Consider the following 27,640-nt stretch of genomic DNA (forward strand, 5'->3'; position numbering starts at 1 on the left):
TATATATGTGTGTGCGCGCGCGCATGCACGCTCGAGCCACGCCTCCCCGCTCCGCCCATCACCCCGGGGCTGTCCGCGGCGGTGCCTGACTGGCGGCCAGGGCAGGGGGCCTCGCGGGGTCCTTCGCGCGGGCTGCCGACGCACTGCCTGAGCGGGTCCGCCGGCGGCTTCCTGTGTGGGTGACGAGTGGTGGCCGAAGCAGGGGGACATCAAGGGACGCTCAGGCGGGGACCATGGCGGACGGTGGCTCGGAGCGGGCTGATGGGCGCATTGTCAAGATGGAGGTGGACTATAGCGCCACGGTGGATCAGCGACTGCCCGAGTGCGAGAAGCTGGCCAAGGTGAGGGGAGGCCGGCTGACTGTTGGCGGGCGCCAGGGGCTGAGTCACGGCGCCAAGCTTGCTTAGGCCTCAGGGGGCCTCCGGGCTGGAGCGCGCATCCCGCTGTTGTCTGTCCGGCCCGAGTTAGGCCTGCATAAGCAGGACATCCCAGGTCTGCCCGACCAGGGAGACCCCGCAACGGGAGTACCGTAGTACTTCCAGCTTCCCAGACCCTCCCCGGGACAGATGGTCACTTCATTCCCGTAGAAGTTGGGGCTCCAGTAGTATTTTTTGCCTTTTCGTGGATACCGTTTCAAGTTTTCTTTAGTAGTTCCTCACGGTTTAAGGCGGCTTCAGCATTCACGGTAGATCAGAGAGTTTATTTCTTTCTCTTTCCGAATCAGTTTCTCTTGTTAAGTTGCGGACGGATCGTGGCGATGTGCTTCGCCCTTGGCCAGAAGAAGGGACGGGAAAGTGATAGTACGAAGGGGATTAATTCAGGACCCCTGTCCTTAAGGAGGAGTTCGTGTACACAACGAATTAGACGAGTCTCATATGCTAGTGAGTGCCATACGAATATGAAAGTGTTACTGAAAAACAGAAGGAAGCTGTCCGTTCTTACTGGTGGTTTAAAGAAGGATTTTTCAGAGAAGCTGACGTTTGTATCAGATCTTAAAGAATGAGTAATATTGGAATGGGGAGGAGTCATCCTAGGAGCGGGAACTTCGCGGGTAAAAACAAATGAGAATAACATGATTAGCAGAGGTCTTGAACTGTAGTTTAAGCCCAACTGCTTATCTCCCATGAAATAGAAATTTTACTTGATCCAAGCATTAATCATGTCCCCACTGCTGTGTGTCAGGCAACTTTGTGTATGTGTGTGAAGAAACCAAGGCTCAGAGTTGTCTGTCGATGGTTACAGTTAGTAGTAGGTGGAACCAGGGATTTAAACCTAGGTTTGCCTGACTAGGGCTTCCCTTGTGGCTCAGCTGGTAAAGAATCCACCTGCAATGCAGGAGACCTGGGTTCGATCCCTGGGTTGGGAAGATCCCCTGGAGAAGGGAAAGGCTACCCACTCCAATATTCTGGCCTGGAGAATTCCATGGACTGTATAGTCCATGGGGTCGCAAAGAGTGGGACACGACTGAGTGACTTTCACTTTGCCTGGCTAGGGTTTGGATGGTTGTTGCATCAGTTCCATTATACGAGGTTGTTAAGGATTATGCTCAGGCCTCCTTAAATTCTTTGATCAATCTATCCACAGTCATTTATCACAGTTCATCTGGGATGCATTCACTAATAGAGTTGTTTTTGTTTATTATGGAGCTTTCTATCTAAGTACATTAAAACAGAATAAATTCAGGGGCAGGAGGAGTGTCAATACTTCACCTTTAGTTTTTAGAAAGAACCCTTTTAATGCTTCCCTTATTCCCAAAAAAAGAATGTCGTGGGGCTTTAGAAAAGTCAGGGATAGGAAAAGATGATGAAGTTGATAGATCTGTATTTCTTAGGTTCAGTACCCTAAGGGGAAGGGAACCGTAGATTCATCTCTTGAGCTTTCTAGCTGCTAGTGTAAACAAACCGGTTACATAGAGGTTGGAAAACTCGACACCTCCAGAGCCGGGCAGATAATCGCTAACATTTATTGAGTGCTTTCTGCAGTGCTAGGTACTCTTCTAAGTGTTTGTTTACACATATTAACTCATTTGATCCTCAGCATAGCCCTGTGCGGTCCACATTATTATCATTTGTATTTCACAGACAGGAAAACCGTCTAGGGGAAGTTAAGTCACACGCTCCAGAGTCATACCAATAGTAAAGTGATGGATCCAGGGTACAGACCCAGGCACACTGACTCTAGGGTTTCTGCTCCCACTGAGCTGTCCTGCCCAGTGAGCAAAGTGTGGTGAAAAGCTGAACTTCTGAGCACCTGGACTGGGAAAGGGGGCAGAAACTCTGCACCTTAGGTTCAGCTTTGCCAGTGGAGGGTGAAGGCCAAGACTTGTCAACTCTTCTTATTTGTGGGAGTGACCAGAATATGGGTTTTTGTATGAATTGCCTCTGTATTTAGAAACTGGACACTAAACTGCTTTGAAGCACTGTTTGAGGCAATACAATACCACGTAGATCAAACAAAACATATGTTCAGTCCAGAGCCAGCCCCAGAACCACCTCTTTGGAATTAATAGATTTAGTAGTGTCCATAAAAAAGCAGCTAATTGCTTTAAAGGAGTACAGCTATTCCTAGAACTAAGATGAGGGTAAAAGAAAACCTTCCCCTTAGCAGTCTCTTCTAACAGCCTACGGTGTGCAAGACCCAGTCAGTGCTGGACATTGTGGAGAGTGTAAAGATGAGTGGATAAAACTCTTGCTCTCTAATCGCTTAGAAGCCAGTAAGGAAAAAATAGTGTTGCTGCTACAGTTGTTTTAGTGGTCGGTGTATGGCATTTATTTACAACATTGTGGTTATGTTCAAGATAGTTGAATGGATTTGCAAACTCAAAGGCCAACTGATTTTTTTTAGGTATCAAGTTGATGGAAATGTTTGAAGCCAGGAACGTTGGGACCTGTTAAACTTACAAAATTAGAGCTATTTTGGTTTTTCTTTTAAGCTGCTGTGCCTGTTGAACACAACAAGGTGTAGATGTGAATTTTCTTTGTGGGGAGGTGGGGCCGGGGAAGAGGGCTGGGGCATGGAGGGTAGAAGGTTTTTTTTAATACAGACCACAGTTTTCAACTTTTGGATAAGATAGTTATCTTAGTTTTTTTTAGGGTATGTTTCTCTGTTTTGCTTTTTATTCATCATTTTATATTCTAAGCATTCTGCTAATCATGAAAAAATACTTAAAACACTGCATTTCTACATTGGAATGCATGGAATATTTTAGCATACATTCTTTAATATAATTTTATTTATTTGTATATTTTTTTGTCTTCGTAGCTGTGCGGGCGTTTCTTTTAGTTGCAGAGAGCAGCAGCTGCTCTCTAGCTGCAGTATGCAGTATGCCGACTTCTCGCGGGGGCTTCTCTTATTGCCCAGCGTGGGCTGTAGAGCCCATGGGCTTCAGTGGCTGCAGCTCCCGGGCTCTGGAGCCCAGGCTCAGCAGTAGCGGCTCATCGGCTTAGCTGCTCTGCGGCACGTGGGATCTTCCCAGATCGGGGATCGAAGCTATGTCTACTGCATTGGCAGGTGGATTCTTGACCACAGAGCTACCAGGCAAGCCCTAGCCTACATGCTTTTGTTTTTCATTTTGAACCCATCAAGGAAACTGAAGGAAGTTTTGTTATCTTCACTTCTGAGAAAACTAAGGTTCAGGTAGATTCAGCGGTTATCCAAGGTCTAGAGAAGAGTCAGGTCGAGCTGAGGTCTCCTGGCAACAGGTAGCAAGTGTTCTTTTTGCTATGTCCCGTGGCTTCTTTAAGAGACTGTCACTTCTGTGTTTAAGACATTTTATAAATATGGAAGGCAATTTAAGGTAAAAGACTATGTGTGTAGAGAATAAGAATGTATCAGGTGAGAAAACCACATATAGCAGAAGCCTTCGAAAGTCCAACTGAAGTCTAAACCCAGGTGGTAAAATTGCCAAATCTAGGCCTTTTGTATCTCTTACAGTTGTGACCTAGTACAGTTCTGTTTCTGTGTCCTAACACTCACTTAGCAAGTACCAACAGTAACTAATAATGTTAGCTGTTATGTTGATTGTAACATACATACATTTGAACATTCAGGCATACCTTCCTAGGTATTGCTTTAATCCTTACACCGACTCTGCGGTAGGAACTATTATTACGCTCATATCACTGAAGAGAAAATTGAGGGTCAGAGAGGGTAAGTGTCTTGCCTGAAGTAAGACAGTGGTAGATCTGGAATTTCGACTCAAGGAGACTGCTGCAGAGCCTGCCCGGGTTTTTTGTTTGTTTTTGTTTTGTATTTTGGCCACTCAGGATCTTAGTTCCCCTGGATTGAACCCCTGCCCCCTGCAGTGGAAGCATGGAATCTTAACCATGGACTGCCAGGGAAGTCCCTGCAGAGCCTGTTTTAAACATTACATTCTACTGCTTCTGTGATTGGTGTTTGAGGACCCTGTATCAGATTGGTGAGATAATAAAAGTGATACTAGTTTGTGATAATCATTGTTGTTTCACTCTTGCATTCAGGACTTAAGCATTAGTCTGGAAAGGCCTTTTCTGAACTGTGGAGATACAGTGTTTAACAGTTCTGGCTGCAGAAGGTTCCCCTCCTACCCCGCCCCCATCCCCCCCAACCCCCCCACCCCCTGCTTTTGGATCACCATGTATTTGACACATGGGTGTTTAGGGACTACTTGCATTCCTAAATTAAATATATCCTTTGTTTCTCCCTCCTCTTAAAGTCTTTTCATTTCTTTTGGTCACCTGCAACTTCTTCTCTTCTTCTAATATTAAAAATAAAGGAGGTGAAATGAGAAACAGTTTACTTGATTGTCAATGGCTTGGACAAAAGACCCCTTCAAGAAATAGGTCATTTAAAAGTATTGGATTGGCATTTCACTTCAGTTAATTGTGGTTAACATTTTATTAGCCTTTTCTTATTTAGGTTGTTTAAGGAGGTCATTAAAAGAGCAGGTCATTTAGGAGTTAAAGGACGCAAACATAGAGAACGTGCAGATCCCCAGCATGTATTGATGTTGAACAAACTCCTTAGTCATTTACCTCACTGACAAGGATTATTTTAATGAGAAGAAGGAGTCACAAGAGTCACATGTTCTAACAGGTTGGTTTTGGTAGCTCTAACCAGCTCGTTCCTCTGCGCTGAAAGGCAGCGCCGAGGAGGGAGGACTGCAAGGACGACATGTGAACAGACAGGAAAAGGAGGAGGAAGGTGTTTAGCCATAGGCTTGAACGTGGAAGACTGGGTGAAAAGTGGGACGGTTTGAGAATTGGGAGTTGCATTTAATGAAACTGATGATCGTGTCCCTCAGCACTGACTTGTCAGCTATATAATTTGTCACATCCTACTTACTGTAATAGTGAGAATCAGGAATTGTAAGCCAAGATAAAATGAATAGTTCAGGTCAACGTCAGTTCATTCGACACATGCTACGTGCAAGTTGCTGCAAGGGATACAATCAAACAATGGTATATGTGTCCAGCTCTTTAAGACCCCCGCCAGGCTCCTCTGTCCATGGGGTTTTCCAAGCTGGAGTGGGTTGCCATTTGCTTCTCCAGGGGATTTTCCTGTCCAGGGATTGAACCTGAGTCTCCCGTGTTTCCTGCATTGGCAGGCAAATTCTTCACCACTGAGCCACCGGGGAAGCCCCAATCAGACAGGTGTTAGTCATTGAGTCCTGTCCAACTCTTTGCAACCCCATGGACTGTAGCCCACCAGGCTCCTCTGTCCATGGACTTCTCCAGGCAAGAATACTGGAATGGGTTGCCATTTCCTTCTCCAGGGGATCTTTCCAACCCAGGAATCGAACCCAGGTCTCCTGCTTTACAGACAGGTTCTTTACTGGCTGAGCCACCAGGGAAGCCCCATTCAAACAAGGTCTAGCCCTAAAGGAACTTACAAAACACTTTGGAGACCTGTATATTAATAACTATGGTACAAGGTGTAAAGGGATGTAAGTTTGGGCAGGTGCAGAGCACTGAGTTACAGTGGGCAACAGTACAGACACCGCCCCCTGCTCTTACTGCGTACATTCTAGTGAAATTAGAAAGACGGTGAACATGAAGATGGAAAAGAGTTTGGGGTTATCAGCTGAAAAAAAATGCACAACCTTTAAGCTGAGAATTATGCCTTAATTTGCAGCATTCCTGAGGACTGTCGCCCAGGAAGGCAGCCACTGAGATATCTCTGAGAGCCTGTTCCAAAAAGATAAGGGAGGAACCAGAATGTATAGGAGTTTTGGCTGGGGAAAAAAAGAAAAACATGTAATTGAACATCAAATGATTATTTCTAATCACCCAAACAGACAGCTCAATTAATGATTTTAGAGTTTTTCTCTGTAGGGGAAGATGCAGGAATCTGAGCTTATTGAAATCATTCTTTTGATACGTTATCTTATCTAGGGCCAGTATCCTTTAGTTCAGGTAGGTGCCAGTCTTTGTCCACAGAGTCGCTGGAGACCGGAAAGTCAGTGGGCTGGAGTGTTAAGGGGGTGCTGAGTGGCTGCTGACTTTAGAGAGCAGTATCAAAGAGTGCCCCTCTGCGACGGTGACAGTGGCATTTGACGTTCCATTGATGCCGGTAGACCCCAGCCCTAGAGTGGTGTGTGACTGCTTCCTATATATGGTACCGTTCTTTAAAACCCATATTTCTGAATTAAAATACCACTTGTAGTAAACTGTTTTCTGTGGGTCAGTCATGTGACTAATGGTAATGACAACAGCAACAAGAGGGCACCATTAGTCAACAGTATTTTGCATTTTAGCTCTTCTTGCACTATGTTTTGTTGCCACATAGTAACCATTTCCCTGTGGAAACTACAGTTGACCCTTGAACAACACAGGTTTAGATTCTTTGATTTTTATGATTTATTGGCCTTTAGCTTTGGAGAATTTATAGCCCTATTCTTTGTTCTGCTCTGATGGACAGGAGCATTTAGGCAGCATTTATTGTGTACAATAAATGTACGTGAGCCTATATAGCTTTCAGAACTGGCGCTCCCCTTTGCATAGGAAACTCTGTTAAAATGTTAGTAATTGTATATGTTTCAGATTGAATTAATAAACTCATACAGTGGCTATACAGTACACTTTCTGTGCTGCATGGAAAATTCATATGGAAAATATGGAAACAATATTTTGAAAAGTTTAAACATTACTTGTGCCCTTAATTCAGAAGTTGTTTAGTTTCTTTCATCAGTAGAAGAGTAGTACTCTGGCTTCCCTGGTGGCTTCGAGGTAAAGAATCCATGAGACGTGGTTTCCATCTCTGATCCAGGAAGATTGGAATCTTATGGACAGAGCAACTAAGCCAGTGGACCACACCCCTTGAGCCTGTGCTTTAGCGCCTGGGAACCGCGTGCTGCAGCTACTGAAGTTCGAGCCCTCTAGAGCCCCTGCTCCAAGACAGGGGAAGCCACTGCAGTGAGAAGCCTGCACAGCAGCCAGGACCCAGCACAGCCAGTAAAAGAGAAACAGGGGATGGTACTCACGGATCGTCTGTGAATGCCATTAACGTAAAAATAAAGTTCCTTACGGCTAGGAAAGCAGTTTATAAGTGAAACCCTCCTCGTTACTTCTAGTTTATTCAGTGTTATTAATATCATTACCTTAAATAAATGCTGTCTCTGTGTTGTGGGTTGGTCTTGTTTTTACCAAAATGTGTGTTTCCTAATATGGTGGCTTATTTTAGTCCTGGTGTGTAATTATCTAGGTTTATATTATTTGAATTTTATTATTCTCATTTCTTAATGTATGCCCCAGGGAGAATGTTTTGTTTTTACATGTGAGATAGAGGTTCTATCAGTTCATGACTTGGTATAGCTTGCATACCAAGTGGGTATTGCTTGCTTTGGTGTTACTTGGTTTGGCATGCATGCCAAGCACTAATCTCAGGTGGGTTTCATCTTCTTTAAGCACAGTTACTTTATTCCTAAAGTCATTGAAAAATTAAACCAAGGTTTCCTATCTTTTTACCACCAAATATCCTTTTTGTTTCTCCTCAGAACTCCGTGTTTTAAAGTTTTTTTCACGCATTTAAGGCTCAGGTGAGGAGTCTCTGTTCAGAACAAGATAAACAGGTGTTACCACTCTGAAGTGATGAATTAGAATCCAAAACAAAGACTTGTTGTTTTCCTTGGGTGTTAAATCATTGTTTTACTAGATTCCATTTCTCCTAGGCATTTTGAAATGTTAAAAATAGCTTGTAGGCCCCACGTTGGGAACCACTGACTTTTGGAACCCTCTAGAGAAGCAGGCAGTATCATGAAAGGGAGAAAAAACACAACAGTCGTGCAGGTGGTCTCTGTCCTCTAAAACAGACTATTGATTTTGTCTTTACTGTTTCAGAAACGCCTCATGTCAGACTAAATTATTTGGCTTTGCGTCGGTGGTGGTGTTTTTATTGTTCATTTACCTTTTGTTTCAGGAAGGAAGACTTCAAGAAGTCATTGAAACCCTTCTCTCTTTGGAAAAACAGACCCGAACTGTGAGTAGATTATAATGAAAACCTCAATTGCCATCAATTTCATTTGACATTGTTCCATTAACTTTAAGTGTATTTTCATTCTGACAGGCTTCTGATATGGTGTCCACATCCCGTATCTTGGTTGCAATAGTGAAGATGTGCTATGAGGCTAAAGAATGGGATTTACTTAATGAAAATATTATGCTTTTGTCAAAAAGACGGAGTCAATTAAAACAAGTGAGTTCAAGATTGGTCAAAACCAAATACATTCAAATTTGAATAAGGACTTTTAGAAAAAGAAAACCTTTCTATGAATCTATTTTAAATCTAATAATGTTAAGTCAACATTACAGCATTTAGAGAGTTTTTAAAAATTCTGTCCATATTCTCATGACAACTGCTGTTATTTTTCTTCTAGTCTTTATGTAGTTGCATATTTTTACAAAATTGCTGTGAGAGTGTTGATGCAGCTTTTTTCTAGTTCCATGTAGCTCCTTCATAGTTGTTATTTTAAATTGCTGCGTTATAATCCATCAAGCTGATTAGTTATACTTTAGTTAATCATGTCTTTTATTAGACAGTATTTATCTTACTTTTGAGGCAAGATATTCTGTTTACTTTTCTGCTATCTTTAAATATGCTGAATATAACATTTTCCTGATGACAGGAGTCCTGATTAGTGTTATCAATGGTTATGCTGTGCCATTTAGAGTCTAGATAGGGGTTGGCAAACTATGGACCAAGGACCAAATTCTCCCTGCCACCTTTGTAAATAAGTTTTGGGGGCCAGAGCCACACCCGTCTGTCATGTGTCTGTGGAGTTACAAGTCAGAGCAGAATTGTTGCTACAGAGATGCTTTGGCCCATAAAGTCTAAAATACTGTGTAAATATTAATAAAAATATACAGAAGAGGTTAGCTGACCCCTGACCTAGATCATAGACTGTTAGAGCTGGGAAAAATATCGTCCAGCCTGCTTGTATTACTTGTCTGGGAACTGTGGGCAAGCGATGCTGTGCTTCTCAGTGTCACATTTGACTGGGGTGAGCATGGCTGGCTGTGGCTCCTCCTCTCCACCCAGATGATGGAACTGTTGTTTAATTTCTGCTTCTGCCACTGACTCTTTTTCATGGCTTCATTGCTGTCACGGCTACTGTTAAATTGTGCTTTTCTCTTCCCCACACCTTTAGTCTGTTGCCACTTCTTCCATACTTTTCTTCGCGGCTGCAAGAAAACTAACCAGCCAGCCTTCTGCTAGACATTGCCAGACATGCCTCTCTTACCTGTCCTTTTGTGTGATCTTCTCACCAGTTGTAAAGGAGGGTCAAGTCTTTGTGACTGAGGTTTTCCTATCCTTTATTGATTTGTTACTGAGTATTCAGTACTTCTTAGCTAAGGGAGGGTTTTTTTTTATATATAGGCATTTCAATATATAGTTTTTTGGGAGACCAGATTTGACCACAGCACTTCCATAAATAAAATAGTTCCTTTTCCTGTGTGAGGAATGAATTTAACTTGTGAATGGATTTTATTATTTTAGGCTGTTGCAAAAATGGTTCAACAGTGCTGTACTTACGTTGAAGAAATCACAGACCTTCCCATCAAACTTCGATTAATTGATACTCTACGAATGGTTACAGAAGGAAAGGTGAGTTTTCTATTAGTATAACTCTCAGTGAGATAAGTACTGGCTTACCTGTATTCAGAGATACTTACGTATTTAAACATTTTATTTAAGTACATATGTATGTATTTTTGAGATCAAATACACAAAATGTCATCACTTTAACCCATATCTTTGTACATCTAGTGTCTTCTCACATGCCAGTGAATATAAATCGTGACAATCTTAGTATATCCAGATTTTTCTAAAAATTAGTCATCTTATCCCAATTTTACATTTGCTGATATTAAACATGAGGTTATTTCTTCACATCAGCTAGATCTGCTTGAGAAATCTTTCTTTGGTGTAGCAGAGGTTTCATATAGTGTTGCAGTGTCAGGTTAGCTTTCGAAATTTCACTCTTTTCAAAATGCATCTGTATTTTTTTTGATGCCTCCCACCCCCGCAACCCAGTCTGTGTTTCTCTAAAAAGGGCAAGTATGAAATGGTGACTGTGGTAGATACATTTCTTTCTAGGTAGATTTTTGTGGTTTGAAGACAAAAACTTAGTTTTATATCTAACTTATTACCTCTCTGACAGTTTAGTTCATTAAATGTTTATTGAGCACCTGGCTGTATTGTGCGAGGTCCAAAATGGGCAGGACACTATTTTTAACGTCAAAAGCAGTCAGTCATAGAAACAGTTACTGTGCTGGTCACGACAGTAGCAGAGTGCTCCTGCAGCACCGAGGTGAGGGTTGACTGGCTGAGGACCTCAGGAAGGCCTCAAAGAGTTGATGGTGGCTCACCTGGCTTTTTGAGAGTGAATACTAATTCTGGGACTTCCGTGGTGTCCAGTGGTTAAGACTCCATGCTTCCACTGCAAGGGGCTCAAGTTCAATCCCTTGTCAGGGAACTAAGATCATCCCACATGCTGTGAAGTGGCATCCAAAAAAGAATGAAGACAAGTAATACTGGGCCCAGATGTAGGGAAATGGACATTTTAGATATAGGGGAAATTATATGCAGAGATAGCAAGTGAGAAATGCTTAATACGTTTAGGAAACTGTAAGCCATGTTGTTATCATTTGAGATAAGGTTTTGGGAGTAAGTGGGGAAAGCGGTTGTTGCAGAGGAAAGGCTAAGCAGGTCAACAAGCACAAGCATGAAAGTTAGTCCCCTAGACTCTGTGAGGCTACAGTTATATTTTTAATGCTTCATTTGTTGGAAATTATTAACTGAACATTAGCTATAGCTATGAAAAATGCTAGTAACTTTTAATAGTTTACAAGATCAGATATTTTTAGAGAAAGTAGCCTTGCATTTAAACAAGTCAGAATGAGAGTATTGGTTGTATTAGTTATTGGACTGCCTGTGCTCTTTGCAGAGTGTTCTTTTTCAAATAATCAATTCTTTTAAAGGTGCTTTCTGTGGCTGTGCCATTCTGTGGCACTGTCTTTGCTGTTTGGCCCTGTTATTTGTTAAGCACAGTGATTTCCTACTTAGGTTCTCAAATGGAAGCTGCAAAATATGGATAATGTTTTATAGAGATGTCTTCTTTAAAATTATGTGAGTGTGAAATGTAAAATGTTTATATGAGGAAGACAAGTGCATGACAGCTGCAGAGAAATACCTTGTTTGATGATAGTTCAGTTTTGCCTTTTCAATTTTAACATGTTTCTGTAGGAATTTGGATAATATGACTTTCTTGTATTTGTAGATTTATGTTGAAATTGAGCGTGCTCGGCTGACAAAAACGTTAGCCACAATAAAAGAACAAAACGGTGACGTCAAAGAGGCAGCCTCCATTTTACAAGAGTTACAGGTAAGGAGCTGCATTTTAGGGTATGTAAAATTTTCTATTCAATCAGCAGTATTTTCTTATAATTGCTTTTTTGGGCACCTTATTGCTTTTTTCTGAACCACCAAGATTAAGAGTGAGTACTGTGGTGTGTGAGGTTATTCAAGCAGCTGGAAATTGTGTAATTATGGCCCCAACTATGTTTAACTGTTTAAAAAGTTTTGAAAACTAAGATCAACAAATTAGTCTTAACTCTATGCTATTTTTTGAACATTTTAATTCTCTTTAGAACTTAAACCAGTAATTCATGTATATCTCTCTGTGCCTTAGGAATTTACTGTTAATCATTGGCCTCATTTTTAATGAGTACCTGATTGGTGGGCAGTTTCTAGGCTACTGAGTCAAAGGAGTTTAGTAACTATAGTCACTGTCCAGAAGTGGTTGAGTTTGGATTCACACTAATTCTGTTTGACTTCAAGTCACCCACCCCCACCGACACACGTTTTTCTTTTCAATTAAAAGACTATTTTTAAAAGCAGTTTTAGGTTCACAGCAAAACTGAGTGGGAAATACAGAGATTCCCCATGTATCCACTGCCTCGCACCACACACAACCTCTGCTACTATCAGCATCCCAAATCAGAGTGGTACCTTAGTTACAGTCATTGACCCTGCACTGATACATCGTTATCACCCAGAGAGCATAGTTTTACATTAGGGTTTACTCTTGGTGTTGTACACTCTATAGATTTGACAAACATAATGACGTGTCTCCACCATCATATCAGTAGTAGCACACAGAATAGTTTCACTGCTTGTGAAAATCCTCCGGCTCTGCCTATTATCCCTTCCTTTCCCTAACCCTTGGCAACCACCAATCTTTTTATTCTCTGCATAGTTTTGTCTTCAAACTCTTGTTTTCCAAGCAGGAGAATTATATGCCTCATGATGTAACATCCCTTGTGAAGTATTTGTGCCCCCAAAATTAACCTCAATTATACAAAGGTTTAACTACCAGTTTTTAAGGTATACCTGGGACAGAGGAGCCAGTTAAATGATACCACAGGAATGCACTCCACAAACTCCAGACTCTAGGGAACTATAGGATGATTGACTTGATTTCTTCACTAGATAAATTGCAAGGAAAAAGACATAAGGAGCATATCTACAGATTGCAAAGTATGAGTCTTATTTGGATTCTGAGTTGATTAAAAAATAAATGAGACTACTGTAGAGTGACTAGATATTTAATGATACAAAGAATTTTTATGTAAGAATTTTTTCAGGGTTTATCTTTTAGACATACCATATTGAAATATTTATTTTTAATGTCTTGTCTGAGATTTGCTTCAAAGTAATTGACAGAGAGAGAGTGAGTGAAGATGTAGAAATGAAACATTAATGGTTCACTGTGTGTGTTTATTTTCCTTAAGAAATTACAAAGGAGAATTAGTGTATGTAGAGTGCTTGGCACAGTGTTGAATAACTAGTTTTAAAATTTACAAAGGAGAAGCAGTGAAATAAAAAATTTTTAGGCCAAATTATAGTAATAACAATAGCCTTACTTCAGTCTACTTTGTAAAAGTGTCATTCTAGATTTTATAAATCATTTTTAGTGTATGTGTGCCAGATATTATATTAGGAACTTTTTCATAGTACTTGATATAATTCTCTTGTATCGTGTATATCTACTTCTACATCCATAAGGGGTCACATCAGACCTGTTATCTGAATTTTAAAAAGACTGATGCCTCTATTTTATGTAATACTTTCAACTATTATATAGTTAGCTTACAACTGACTCTTTTTCATATTTACAATTGTCATTTCTTCATTAGCCATTAGGAAAATGCAAATTAAAACCATGATGAGATAATCACTACATGCCTATTCAGTTCAGTTCAGTAGCATCTGACTCTTTGCAACCCCATGGACTGCAGCACGCCAGGCCTCCCTGTCCATCACCAACTCCCCATTTACTCAAACTCAGCGTCCATTGAGTCAGTGATGCCATCCAACCATCTCATCCTCTGTTGTCCCCTTCTCCTCCCACCTTCAATCTTTCCCAGCATCAGGGTCTATTAGAATAGCTAAAATTAAAAAAGAAAAAAACCTGACAGTACCAAGAGCTGGTGGCGATGCAAAGCAATTGGAATTCTCACAGATTGCTGGTAAGAATGCAAAATGGTGCAGCCCCTCTAGAAAACAGGGTGGAGGTTTCTTATAAAGTTAAACTTATGTTTATTGTATAACCTAGCAAACCTATCCTTGGGTACCCAAGAAAAAGAAAAACTTACGTTCACAAAACTCTTTCACTAATGTTCAAGTTTTACTTACCATAGGCCAAAGATGGAATCAGCCCAGATGTTTTTCAGCAGGGGAATGGGTAAACGGGGGTTCATCTATGCAGTGGAATACTGTTTAGCCATAGAAAGGAATGAACCGTTTGATTTACACACAGCTTGAATGACTCTTAATTAAAGCATTATGCTGAGTAAACAAAGATAGTCTCAAAAGGTTGCATATTTGACATTCTTGAAAGGACAACTCTGTGTTGGAGGACAGATCATTGGTTGTTGGGGGTTATGAGTAGGGGCAGTGTGTGACTGAAGGGGGTACATGAGAGTTATTCAGGTGATGGAACTGTTCTAGGCTTTGATTGTAATGGTGACTGCAGAAATCTGTACATGTGTTAAAATTTATAGAACTTTACACCAAGAGGAAAACATCCATTTTACAGTATAATAATTTTTTAAAAATTTTAATTTCCTGAAGGAAACTAGCTTTTTATATCATCAGCAGCACTCTCCCAATATGCATGAAGTTTCTTATTTATCAAGTGTGAATTTTTAATGTCTATTTAACTTTGTTGCAATTGTAAACTATTACTAAACATTATAAACTTGGGGATTTACTCTGGTAGGTGGAAACCTATGGGTCAATGGAAAAGAAAGAGCGAGTGGAGTTTATTTTGGAGCAAATGCGGCTCTGCCTAGCGGTGAAGGATTACATTCGTACACAAATCATCAGCAAAAAAATTAACACCAAATTTTTCCAGGAAGAAAATACAGAGGTAAGCCTATCTCTTACTCTAAGTTTACTTTGAAAATGTTTGGGAAAAAAATCCATAAACCCCATTTTGTCAATATTTTACAGAAATTAAAGTTGAAATACTATAACTTAATGATTCAACTGGATCAACATGAAGGATCTTATTTATCTATTTGTAAGCACTACAGAGCAATCTATGATACACCCTGTATACAGGCAGAAAGTGAAAAGTGGCAACAGGTAAGAATATATATATATACATATATATATATATATATATTTTTAAGATAGAGTTTTAAACTTGATGTTGAAACTTATCAGAAAGAATTTGCATTTTTTTATTTTGAAATAATTTTAACTTCAGTAATTACATGCAGTTGTGTGGTGCAGCTTTCTGTTCATTGTGTTGATAGTTCACTTTAACATTATTGATTCAGATGAATTGTGGCAATACTCTATTGATGACCTTTGAAGAAATGTAGGCTTACTATTTAAGACATATACAGCAGTTACCGTCTAACTGAGGTCACATATAAAAGATCCAGCATTACTTTGGAAAACTATCTTGCAAAACTTGTGAATAGTGTACATGTGGATTCCACCGTTCTACTGCTAACTTGTTATAAAGACTTTTTCTTTTATACATTTGTTTTAAAAAATGTTTGGGGGAGGGATAATTTAGGAATATGAGATTAACAGATACAACCACTATATATAAAATAAGGATATATCTTATAGCATAGAGAACTATATTCAGTATCTTGTAATAACCTACAATGGAACGGAAACTGAAAAACAATATATATGTTATATATGTAACTGAATCACTTTGCTCTGTATTGGAAATCGTGCTCAGGCGCTCAGTTATGTCCAACTCTGTGACCCCATGTATTGTATCCCGCTCGGCTCCTCTGTCATGGGATTTTCCAGGCAAGAATACTGGTGTGTGTTACCATTTCCTTCTCAAGTACCTGAAACAAACACTAACTAAATCACTATACTTCAATTTCAAAAAAAAAAAAGCCAACCCAGGTAGTAATTCACATTACAAAGATTCACTGTATTTGTTTTATAATAGTTTTATGAAAAGTAAATATTACCAAAAAGCCCTATGAAAAGATCAATCTGATAAGATTTTTCCCCTAAGACTTTTGAATACGCTATTAAAGATGTATACAATTATTCCATGAATTTTCACTTTCTGCCAGAGTTTTCATTTTGTTTCTAATCTTGCCTATATTCTGTTGAATTGCACAACTCTTTTAGGCCCTGAAAAGCGTTGTCCTTTATGTTATCTTGGCTCCTTTTGACAATGAACAGTCAGACTTGGTTCACCGGATAAGCGGTGACAAGAAGTTAGAAGAAATCCCTAAATACAAGTAAGTACTTTTATAATTAGTATAGTGTGTCTCAGTAGAAGTACCGTTTTGAAAGACTGATTAACCTAAGTGTATGCTTCCTAATTGATTGCTGATAGATCATATTAGAGAATAAACTCAGAGAAAATAAAGTGGTTTTTTTTGTTGGTGGTGTTGTTAGGACTACATTAGAAATTAACACAATGAGATTATAACATACTCCATTCTAAGCCACTTATCAAGAAGTTTTTATTTCAAGCTCACTTGGGCAGATCTTGTTTAACCATTCAGTCAGTTTTATCATTAGTAAATGTTTGGGGCTTTGTGATTTTCAGAAGAAGTACATGCTTCTGAAAATCTGTTATGTAAAGCAGACATGGGCTTTACGCTCTTCTTCTTTTATCTGTTTCATTAGTAAGTTTATAGTCAGGTAGTCCAGCAATTGGCAAATATAATACAGGAGAGAACAGAATGATAAGTAGGAGAGGCACTTTCAGAATTACTGTGGAAAAAATGGTAACAAAGTTGGTAAATAATAATCACCTCGTGTCTTGTTCTACAAACAAAGCTTTCTAAAAATTCATCTTTGATGTTTTAAAGTTTGCTATTAGATGAAATGCAATCTTTACAGATCTGGAATAGTAAGTTTTCTGTAATTTACAGGGACCTTTTAAAGCTTTTTACCACAATGGAGTTGATGCGCTGGTCCACACTTGTTGAAGACTATGGAATGGACTTAAGAAAAGGTTCTTTAGAGAGCCCTGCAACTGACGTGTTTGGTTACACAGAGGAAGGCGAAAAAAGGTGGACAGACCTGAAGCACAGAGCTGTTGAGCATGTAAGGGTCTGGTGTGCTGGAAATGACTGTTCAGGAGCAAACTGTGGCAAATTCGAGCTTGAACTTTTACTTCTCAAATGTTTATTTTAGATTAATTCTTCACTTCAGGATTCTTTTTTTTTTTTTCCTATGCCTAGTGTGGTAGTGATGTAAGTTTGTTGTTCAGGTGTTTATTGTCTTATTTCCCAAGCACATCAGAATTATCTTATCCCCTTGTCATTTTTTCCCCACCTCTTGTTAGCTTTTCAGATAAGATATCTATGTGTTACCATGCTGCAATTTGAGAGGACTACTCAGGAATACAAACTTTTACAGTTTGTATTCCAGAAGGAATTTCTTAAGAATGTGAGGGATGGATGGATGGGGGTGGTTTCTCACTAGTACTGACTTGGTAGTTTTGGAAACAGGTAACATGTTTTAAACCCAACTGATCTTCTTGGGTATCACTACAATTTGAATTATGGCAGCCTTCATTCACAGAACAAACGTTGTGAGCCTTCTATGTGCTACACTGTACAAAGTGCTGGGACACATGGGAGAATAAGACATGGTCTCTACCTTCCAAATGTTTAAAAATATGTCACAGCGCAAGAGGCATTTATAAATTATGTGTTATGGTACAAGTATACATGGATGAGAGGGGAGCATAAGGAGAGAGTTGATTGGTTCCACCAGGTAGAATGGTCAAGCTGGACTTATAGGAATTGATGTGTGAGGTAAGATTTGTGAGAAGGGTATGAAGGTTCAGTGGGCAGGACAGGAGGGCCGTCCCTGTAGGCAGATGGGTTAGGCTGTGCTGGGTCACAGAGGCAGCAGACCAGCCGGGGAACTTGGGGACCTCCAAGGAAAGGGCTCAGTGAGAAAGGACTTCGGAGATACGGAAGAGGTCTTGGTCATAACAAAGCTTGTACACCTAGTAGTAAAAGCAGAGAGGATAATGACCAGCTTGTATTTTATAACGATTCCTCTGGGAGTAAGTGTGAAGAGTGAATTTGGAGAGAGAAAAGACTGGAGATATGAAGACTAGCTAAGTGAGAGGGGCTTTGTGGGCTTGAATTGAGTGGATGGCGTGGAATTAACTATTTTGAAGAAGACAGACAATCGAATTTGGTCATTGCTGAAAGGATGAAGGAAAAGCAGAGAGTCTTGAGTGATTCTTATTCTTCCTGAGAGGTTGGTGTTGCCGTTGACCCTGATTAGCGATGGGATGAAGTGCAGCTTCTTCAAAGATGAGCTCATTTTTCTCCCCAGAACCCCATTTTTCCTTGTGAGTGTGGCTGCTTTGTTAGTACGGTTAACATTAGAATACACAGAGGGCACCTCTAATAGCACCACTTCCAGTGAAAATTGGGAAATTTAATTCAGGTTATCTTTATGTAGTTATAGTGATGATAATATTTTGAGATGATCTTTTTAAAATTTTAGCCTTTTAAACATCTGTATCATAGAAAAACTTAATGTTAGATTCTTACATTTAGCAAAAATATTTTAGTACAGTTACAACTTTTAACAACTAATTTAGCTAAGCCTGTGTTTTAACTATATGTATTTTAAAAGAGTTGTTGAGTGTGCTCAGAATAACTTAAAAATAACTGCAGAAGCCAAAATATTGAAATATTTAGTTTTATTGTAGACATTTAGAACCGGCTTCATCCCAGTGGCAGACTGCAGCAGAATAAAAGCTCTGAGTCTAGACGTTTTAATTAAACCTACTTGGATAGGAAAACAAATGAGCTTCTGGCTTTACTGATGGCTGTGTCCTCCATGCCTGCCCTTCTTTCCTCAGAATATTAGAATAATGGCCAAGTATTACACAAGGATAACAATGAAGAGGATGGCTCAGCTTCTGGATCTGTCTGTTGATGTAAGTAGTAAATACCATTGTTTGTAACCATTCATTTTGAAAATCAGTTGACTTGTAAAAATTGAGTGAGCAAATCAACTTCATTTTATTACCTTAAGTTTAGGTGATAGAAGGTTTCCCCAAGCTATCTTGAACACCAAAGAGTAGCCTAAATCCCAAGTTATAGTTATGTGAATATTATACTACTTAATATCTTTACTTAAATATGTTAGTTTTACACTGATTAATTTGAATCTAAAGTATATATTTCTATAATAAATACGTCTAGGTTCAAAAAGTGAACTGTAGAAATAAACCATATGAGGGAGACTTGACTGCAGTTCCCCTGGAAAGTTGCTAGGACATGTTAGGGGAATATTGTATTCAGGTCTGGGTTTCTTGTTGGTAAAATGTACAACACCAAAGAGATAGGAGTTAGGCAAAGTGTATAGTCAGCACGAGGCATCCTGACAATCTTAACTGCAAACGAAGAATCTTGGAATAGTTTGGGTTAGAGGGTTTGATCCCTGGTTAGTTCATTAACTCTCCTCGTTTCTGGACAAGGGCGCCAGAGACCTTAGAAGTAAAGTGCCTTGTCCTTGGCTATCTAGTTAGCAAGTGGCAGAGCATATATTCTCACCAGTATTTCTGGAAACAAACTGTATAATACTGCTTTCGGTGGGAAACATTGGTAGAAGGTAGACCAAGTTGCTGTTGACAAAGGCTCTTGAACAGTACCCACAGTATTAAGTTTGTGGGGAGATTCAAAGTGAGCCCTAGACTCTCAGTAAGGTAAGTAAATTATTGCAGGATATCAATTTCTAACTATTAATAATGAATTTTAGCCCTGCATATTCTTGAATGAAGATATTAGAAAATGCTTTCCTTAAATTTTATTATCTAAATTATCATGTCTTAAACCAATCTGTCTTTCTCTCTTGCAGGAGTCAGAGGCTTTTCTCTCAAATCTAGTAGTCAACAAGACCATCTTTGCTAAAGTAGACAGGTTGGCAGGAATTATCAACTTCCAGAGACCCAAGGATCCAAATAATTTATTAAATGACTGGTCTCAGAAACTGAACTCACTGATGTCTCTAGTTAACAAAACCACACACCTCATAGCCAAAGAGGAGATGATACATAATCTACAATAAGGGTCTCCATGCCCTTAATGCTTTTAGAAAAGAGTTAAAATCGGAAGTCATTAAAAAAGAAAAAGACTTTTATGGTGTATATGTTGGGTTTTTTTTTCTTTCCTATTCTCAGCTCTTTTGTCTAAAATTTAAAAGATAGTGAATATGTTTGAGGCCCCTTTTGACCTTTTAGTACCTTAATTTCACTGTTAACTTTGCATTTGGTACAGAAATATACATTTCATCATCTGAGTACTCGAAAAATTGTCATAACTTACCTAAATACGTTTTTCTGGCATTTGAAACCTTTTTAGCTACTATTTGTTTTCATTCAGCTAACAACTATAATTATTATAATAAAAGCAGTATATGCACGTTTACTTTCTATGGTTACCCGTGTTTCTAAACATTTTGTGGGATAGTGATTTAAATGTGTTTTTTAAAATAAAATAAATTTTGTTGTAAAGCTATCGGTTATTTAGTAGAATTTAAAAGCAACATAGAACCTGTAAGAACATTTGGGATAAAGTTGTGATTTGTGAAGAATCTGTATTTTAGTATTGTGGCAGAAAGTCTCTAGATTGTGTACAGAGCTATCTGGTAGGCTATAGACTCTTTGTTTTATTTTTTATTTTTTTGATTCAAGCTGTTTGAATCGAGGTAGTTTATCTTCCCTTTCCCTGACTTGGCCAGTTGTTGAACTAACTGTATTGACTAAGTTTAATACACAAAGTCATTTTTCTAACTCCTTGTGGCTTTAACTTCCATGTCTAATTACCTCATCAGTGCTCCAATTTCATTCTCTCCTCAAGGAACTTTAGTTCCATTATATGCACACTAGGTAACAAGCTAAAATGCATTAAAAATGACCCCAAAAAAGAGACTTCAGGGCACCCTCTTGGCAAATGATATAGTCTTGACAGTTTTAAAAAAATATATTATAAAACAGAAGTAGCTTTGTTGTCAAAAGAAACATCTGAGATCACTTATTATGAGCAAATTTTAGAAGTTTTAAAATTTGATTTCAGAGAAAATGGGGGGAAAAGGTTAGGTTATTTAAAATGTATCTAAAGAAAGTAAAAGGTCTTTTTTTTTCTTAATACAAGTGAAGAGGGGAGGGGAAAGACATTCTTGAAACAACAGTTTTTTTAATTCATTTTCCATTTAATGGTCACTAAATTATTCTATTTCATGATCCCAGGGCTGGGAACAATTGTAGACTCTCTATTATTTTTGTTGAGTCATTGTGAATAATAACATAGTATCAATCTAGTTGTATTCTTTAGAAATTTAATGTATTGGCCACATTAATAACATTTGTTATCACAGGTAGCTTAGATGGTAAAGAATCTGCCTGCAGTGTGAGAGACCTGGGTTGGGAAGATCCCTTGGAGGAGGGCATGGCAACCCACTCTAGTATTCTTGCCTGGAGAATCCCCATGGACAGAGTTGGACGCGACTCAGCGACTAAGCACAGCACACAACACATCTTTAAAAACTTACCAAAAATACTGCAGGCTCAGAAACATTAGCACTAAGAATATAATATGGTTTTTAATTTTCTTTTGAATAGAAAGGATGGAAAACAAAATCATTTTGTATTGTTAGTTTGTAAACTGAATTGGAACTAATTCTAATATCGTTTCACTAACTTCATCTTTCTAGGGACTCATTCCCCTCATACGTGCCAAACCTTGACTATTTGGCCAAATATGTTGCTATAAAGATCTCAAGTGCTCCTCTCCTTTGTTTTTTATTTTGACATACCCTCAGACTAAGCTTTTTGTGTGTTCTCATTTGGGGCCACTTGTAACTGTGCCGCAGTGACTAAATCCCACTTGATTTGGTTAACTGCACATCCATCTTTTTGTTTTTTCTGTCCAAGCAAACAAGAATTACTACCAATTTTTTAGTGTTAAAAAGATCCATTAGCCTAAGGCAGTAAAACATTTGGGATGTTTAGAACCTAAACTCCTGCCCCCCACCCCCGAATTTCTGACCTAAAGCTGCATGAATGAGAAGGATAGAACCACTGGGTTTTAATACAGAGAATACTTGCCTACTGTTTTCATTAGGTTACTAACCAGCAGGAGAGGTAACAAGGGACTTTTTTTTTTTTTAATGAAACACCTTTCACCCTTTTATTTCTGTATAATGTATGCTTTCAGTCATTTCTGTAATTCAGTTTCCATGTGCTTTATTGAATCGAAAAAGTCATCTCTAAAATTCATACCGTTCCATTCTGTCTCTTATAAGTGTTAAATGTATGATAAAAGAACATATTTTAAATTGTTTTCAGCTTCTGGATATAGCTGCAATAAAAGCACTAATTTGTGGTATTTAAGAAAACCTGGAGAATAAACTCATACTTTAAAGATCATTTCTTTTTTCAATTCTTTTACTGTTTATAACAAAAAGCCACAGATAATGACCTTTTTTCTTTCAAAATCATGTTACCTCTCTAATCCTGTTTTTAAGCAATGAGAAGACATTTTGTACATTGCAACTGGTTGGCTTTTCCCCCTGGATTCTCCCTGATTTGGGGTTGGTGACAGGCTGTATCTTAATTGTGTTTTGACTGAGGGGTTTCTCACTTAGCACACCTGCGAATCGCCTGCAAGGCGTGTTCCAACACAGGATTGCTGGCCCCACCCCCAGAGTTTCTGTGAAATTTAATCTTACAGTTCCAGTGAATCTTAATTTCTAACACGTTCTCAGGTGACGCAGATGCTGCTGACCCATGCACTGCACTTTGAGAACCGATCCTTGACCACACTTAGAGTAAATGCTAGAAAAGAACCATGTTAGGTATGCCGATATATGCCGTGGTGAGGATGAACCTTGAAACGAGCTAAGTGAAAATAAGTCAGGAAAGATCATATATGGTATGATTCCATTACATGAAATACCAGAACTGGTGAAGCCAAGAGAAAAAAAGCAGACTGGTGCTTTGCCGGGGGGGAAGGAGGGAATGAAAGTTACTATTTAATGGATAAGGGGGTTTAGTTTGGGGTGATAAAAATGTTACAGAACTAGATCCATGTGATGATTGTATAACATTGTGAATGTACTATTTTCTACTGAATCACTTTAAAATGGCTAATTTTGTTAGGTGAATTTCAACAGGTTTTTTCTTTCTAAGGTAAGATCATGGCATGTAAATGCAAAATATGCATATCAAAGATTCTATTCAACTTACAATTAATAAGGGAACCAATCATGTTAAAACCAGTTCAAAGGGATATTTATATAAGAATAAAACTGCCAGACACTTCCCCGGTGGTCCAGTGGTTAAGGCTCTGTGCTTCCACAGAAGAAGGTACGGGTTCAATACTTGGTCAGGGAACTAAGATCCCACATGTTGCGTGGCATGGCCAAAAAAAAGTTCTAGCAGAAGAAATTTTATTTAGTTCAGAAGCTTATATCTACATCAAGACATCAATAGCAGCAGTGAGAAATTTTAGAAGGATAAAAAAATATTCTTAAAGATAATTGTTTATTAAAAGCAATAATGACAACATACTGGGTGATCATAGCATATGTATAAGTGAAATAAATGACAGCAATGCCACAAAGGATGGGAATACTCTGATGTAAGTTACCTGTGCTATGTGTGCAGCAGGATCTTTTTATTTAAATGTGCTGCTGCTGCTGCTAAGTCACTTAAGTCATGTCCGACTCTGTGAGACCCCATAGACGGCAGCCCACCAGACTCCCCCGTCCCTGGGATTCTCCAGGCAAGAACACTGGAGTGGGCTGCCATTTCCTCCCCCTAGTGCATGAAAGTGAAAAGCGAAAGTGATGTCACTCAGTCATGTCCGACTCTTAGCGACCCCATGGACTGCAGCCTACCAGGCTCCTCCGCCCATGGGATTTTCCAGGCAAGAGTACTGGAGTAGGGTGCCATCACCTTCTTTAAATGTGCACTTAATTTAAAAATGTATACTCCAAGCTTTAAGGTAACCACTAAACTGTTTAAAAGACATAGTTAATGTACTACAAGAGAGAAAATGGAATCGTAAAATGCTCAATTAAAACCAGAGATGGCAGAAGAAGGAAGATAGAAAAAAAATACAAAGCATAGAAAACAGTAACAAACGTGTTAAAAGTACAGAGATGGAGAAAGACATGCCATGCTAACACTAACCAAAGGCAAGCCGACTTACCTTTAATTTCAGACAAAGCAGACTTCAGGGAAGATACTAAGGGATAAGAAAGAAAGAAAGTGAAAGTGAAGTTGCTCAGTCGTGTCCAACTCTTTGTGACCCTGTGGACTAGCCTATCAAGCTACTCTGTCCATGGGATTTTCCAGGCAAGGGATAAGAAGGGGCATTAAATGATAAATGGGCTAATTCTCCAAGAAAAGTCTAAATCTCTATGCACCTAACAAAACTGTCAGTATGGGAAACTTAAAATATTACCCAATGTTTCACTTGATCCCAGGAGTACAACATTCCTAGATTCTAATTGTAAGCAGAAGAGTGGGTGGCATGGTTAAGAGACATATGACCAAAATGTTAAGAGAGGATCATGAAAGGATAGAGTAGTCCACGAAACAGTATCATTAAGATGACTAATGTGTGAAGCTGCTGATGTCTGATCAGGATTGAACTGTTACCAAATGCTTTTCCACATCTCACATTAAAGGGTTTCTCTCCAGTATGAAGTCTGATGTTGAGTAAGATGAGTGCTCTGGCTAAACGCTTTACCACATTTGCTGTGTTCATAAGGTTTCTCTCCAGTATGAATTCAGTGATGTTCAGTAAGGGATGCGTTTTCAGGGAAGTCCTTCCCACATTCGCTGCATGTATAGGGTTTTTCTCCAGTGTGAATCCTTTGGTGTTGTGTAAACACTGAGTGGGCACTGAATGCTTTTCCACATTCACTACATTTATAAAGCTTTCCCCCAGTATGAATTCTCTGGTGTTGGGTAAGGTGTGTACTTCATCTGAATGCCTTCCCACAATCACTACACTTACAGGGTTTCACTCCCATGTGAATTCTCTGATGTTGTATAAGAGATGAGATATCAGTGCAGGACTTCCCCCAATCAATGCATTCATAGCGTTTCTCCCACTGTGAATTCTTTGATGTTGAATAAAGGATGAGTAGTCACTGAAGGCTTTCCTATATTCATTACATATATAAGGTTTCTCTCCTGTGTGAATTCTCTAATGCTGAACACATGAATTTACAGTGAATGCTTGCCTACAAATTTACAGGGTTTTTCTCCAGTATGAGTTCTCTGATATTCAGTAAGACACGAATTCTGGATAAATGCTTTCCCACAGTTATCACACTTAAGAGGTTTCTCACCAATATGAATTCTTGATTAAAAAAAAAAGTTTGAACGGTCACTGAAATTTTTTTCCAAAGCCACTACAATTATGCTTTCTTTTTAGAAGTTCTTTGACTTTTAACTGGAGATAAATTCCATTTGACATTTTTCCCAATTGGATCAAGTATACGTAGTTTCTCTTCTGGACAAATAATATGCTTTGGGATAAGTTTAGATCTTAGATCAAAACTTCTCTCAAATTCATTAAAAGTATGCCCATTTTCCTCACAAGATAGTTTTCACAGGCAACTATTATTTGCTGAAAACCACTGGTTTGGGCAAGAGATTTTTTTGCTGTTGAAATTTTGCCTATAGAGTTCTCTTTTTGCTTTTCTATCTTGGCCTCAAATTCAGAGATTCCTTCAAATATTCTTTGGACACAACTCCTCTGAGCCTTTCAATGATGACAGAAATGTTGCTGCTCACTCAAAAGTATAATCTACTGATCTCTTTGGTATCTGCTCTGGTCTTCATATCTGAGGGGAATAAAAAATTTATAAAAACATTTTCTGTGCTGGGGAACTGCACTCAGGATTTTTTTTAAAAAAATAACCTTACTAAAATTAGAATGCATGTTTACAGTCTTGAAATCTTGGAAAATAATAAGCCAGTGGAATAGAGATAGAGACAGAAGTGGTAGGAAAGAAGCTGGCCCAATAGGCAAAGACTCTGAAAGCTGAAAATAATGTTTTAAAGATGTAGAAGTTTAACCTCATTTAAAGATAAGTTTAGAACTAGAGAGGCTATGTGACTAACCCAAAGATACAGAAGTTATTAATGAGATGGTCAGATATAGAACTCAGGCTTTGTCCACTACACTACCACAATATCTGGAGACTGAACAGAGCTTAAACGAGAGAATGGACAGGTACCTCTTCAAAAAACAAATAATGAAGGGGATGTGTGACAGTATTAGAAAATGCACAAGAATGAATGCTGTCAGAGTGACAGCACCTGGAGAGAAGCCATTAAGGAATGTAAAAACAGCACCTGAAAAAGCAATGTACAAAGGAATAATTACTGAGGCAGGTCTAAATCTGAATAGAACAGCAGAATTTAAGGCATTAAGGAGAGCTCCTTGGACAACATTTTTGAGACTGCATTCCTAAACATTCACCCCTAAATTGCACATAAAGATTTATCCCTCTCTGAATAAGTGCCTCTAGAGACATCAACATCTCACTAGTTATCCACAATTGTTTCCTGGGCTGAGACTAATTTCAGAAACTGAGAATTCTGCTAATTGAAAAAGAAAATATGCAACAAAATAAAAACTGTCATTACTTAAATATCTGAAATATTTCAAGCATTATTAGTTTTTAAAAGGATATAATCTGAATCTCCCAAAAGTCTGTGTTGAAGGTCAAAGACTGACCTCCGGTCAACAGGAAAGACAAGATACCATACTAGAGAAGATACAGAGCCTGAGGACGTGTTATCAAATTGGTTGAAAATGGAAGGGCAGTATGACAAGGTGATCTAAGATCACCGTTAACATTTGGGTGGAATCATTAACTGGAGACACAGCATTTTCACCGATCATAAACATAAGAGATGTTCTGGTACCAAGAGAGGTAAGGCACTAGAGAATTGTTCCTTTCTCTTTTTTTTAAATAAATACAAACCTCTGAGAAACCCAAATGAATAGCCACTTAAATTGTGGAAGCTACTTTGCTTCCTTAATTAAAGATCTGCATACTCAATTTTCAGCAAGTGTTAAGGAATCTTAGAAAGCTGTAGATTATAGTGTACGGATAAATGCAAGTCCTTCACAAGGCTTCCAAAAAAACAACTGCTTCAAGTCAAATTTGGGGTTTCCAAGCAAACATTTTGGCAAAGGCTCACCGTCTAGGGGTTGCAGGTTGCAGTCCTGAGCCTAAAATCTGGCCCACTGCACCAAGGCTGCTGTCACAACCAGGAAACTCTGGGTCCGTTCAGATCTCCTTTTAAGCACTTGACATTCCTTTCCACCTCTGCTCTTCCTGAGCCGAGAGGGTGCCCTGGGGCTCCGTGGCTTCTGAGACCTGGGGTCCAGCTCCCCGCCAAGCCCGAACGCCGAATGGCCGCTGCTCCCGGTCGGAGTGGAGGCGGGACAGCACGGCCTTGGGCCACACCAACCTTATGTGAAACCAAGCTCCAGGCAGCCTTCCTGCGCCTGTGGCTACTCGCGCGACGCTCCCAGACCGCTTAGCCTTGAGGGCACAAGAGCCCCAGACAACTGAACTGCAACTCCCAGAATGCACC

General features: G+C 39.2%; 1 protein-coding gene and 1 long non-coding RNA gene across 2 annotated transcripts; one reads left to right on the plus strand and one right to left on the minus strand.

The window, feature by feature from the left end:
- Positions 1-27: 27 nt before the first annotated feature.
- On the plus strand, positions 28-22,438 carry PSMD12 (proteasome 26S subunit, non-ATPase 12). Its single transcript, XM_069543731.1, has 11 exons — positions 28-341; positions 8,395-8,454; positions 8,542-8,670; positions 9,973-10,080; positions 11,756-11,860; positions 14,759-14,908; positions 14,992-15,126; positions 16,153-16,265; positions 16,908-17,082; positions 18,869-18,946; positions 19,870-22,438. The coding sequence occupies exons 1-11, from the start codon at positions 234-236 to the stop codon at positions 20,077-20,079; spliced, it is 1,371 nt and encodes a 456-aa protein (XP_069399832.1). The 5' UTR covers positions 28-233; the 3' UTR covers positions 20,080-22,438.
- On the minus strand, positions 15,795-27,640 carry LOC138415306 (uncharacterized). Its single transcript, XR_011247179.1, has 3 exons — positions 27,242-27,640; positions 24,225-24,260; positions 15,795-15,857 (listed from the first exon to the last, which is right to left on the minus strand). It is a non-coding gene; the product is annotated as an uncharacterized lncRNA (long non-coding RNA).

Source organism: Ovis canadensis, chromosome 11 (assembly GCF_042477335.2).
Source record: "Ovis canadensis isolate MfBH-ARS-UI-01 breed Bighorn chromosome 11, ARS-UI_OviCan_v2, whole genome shotgun sequence".
Taxonomy (NCBI): domain Eukaryota; kingdom Metazoa; phylum Chordata; class Mammalia; order Artiodactyla; family Bovidae; genus Ovis; species Ovis canadensis.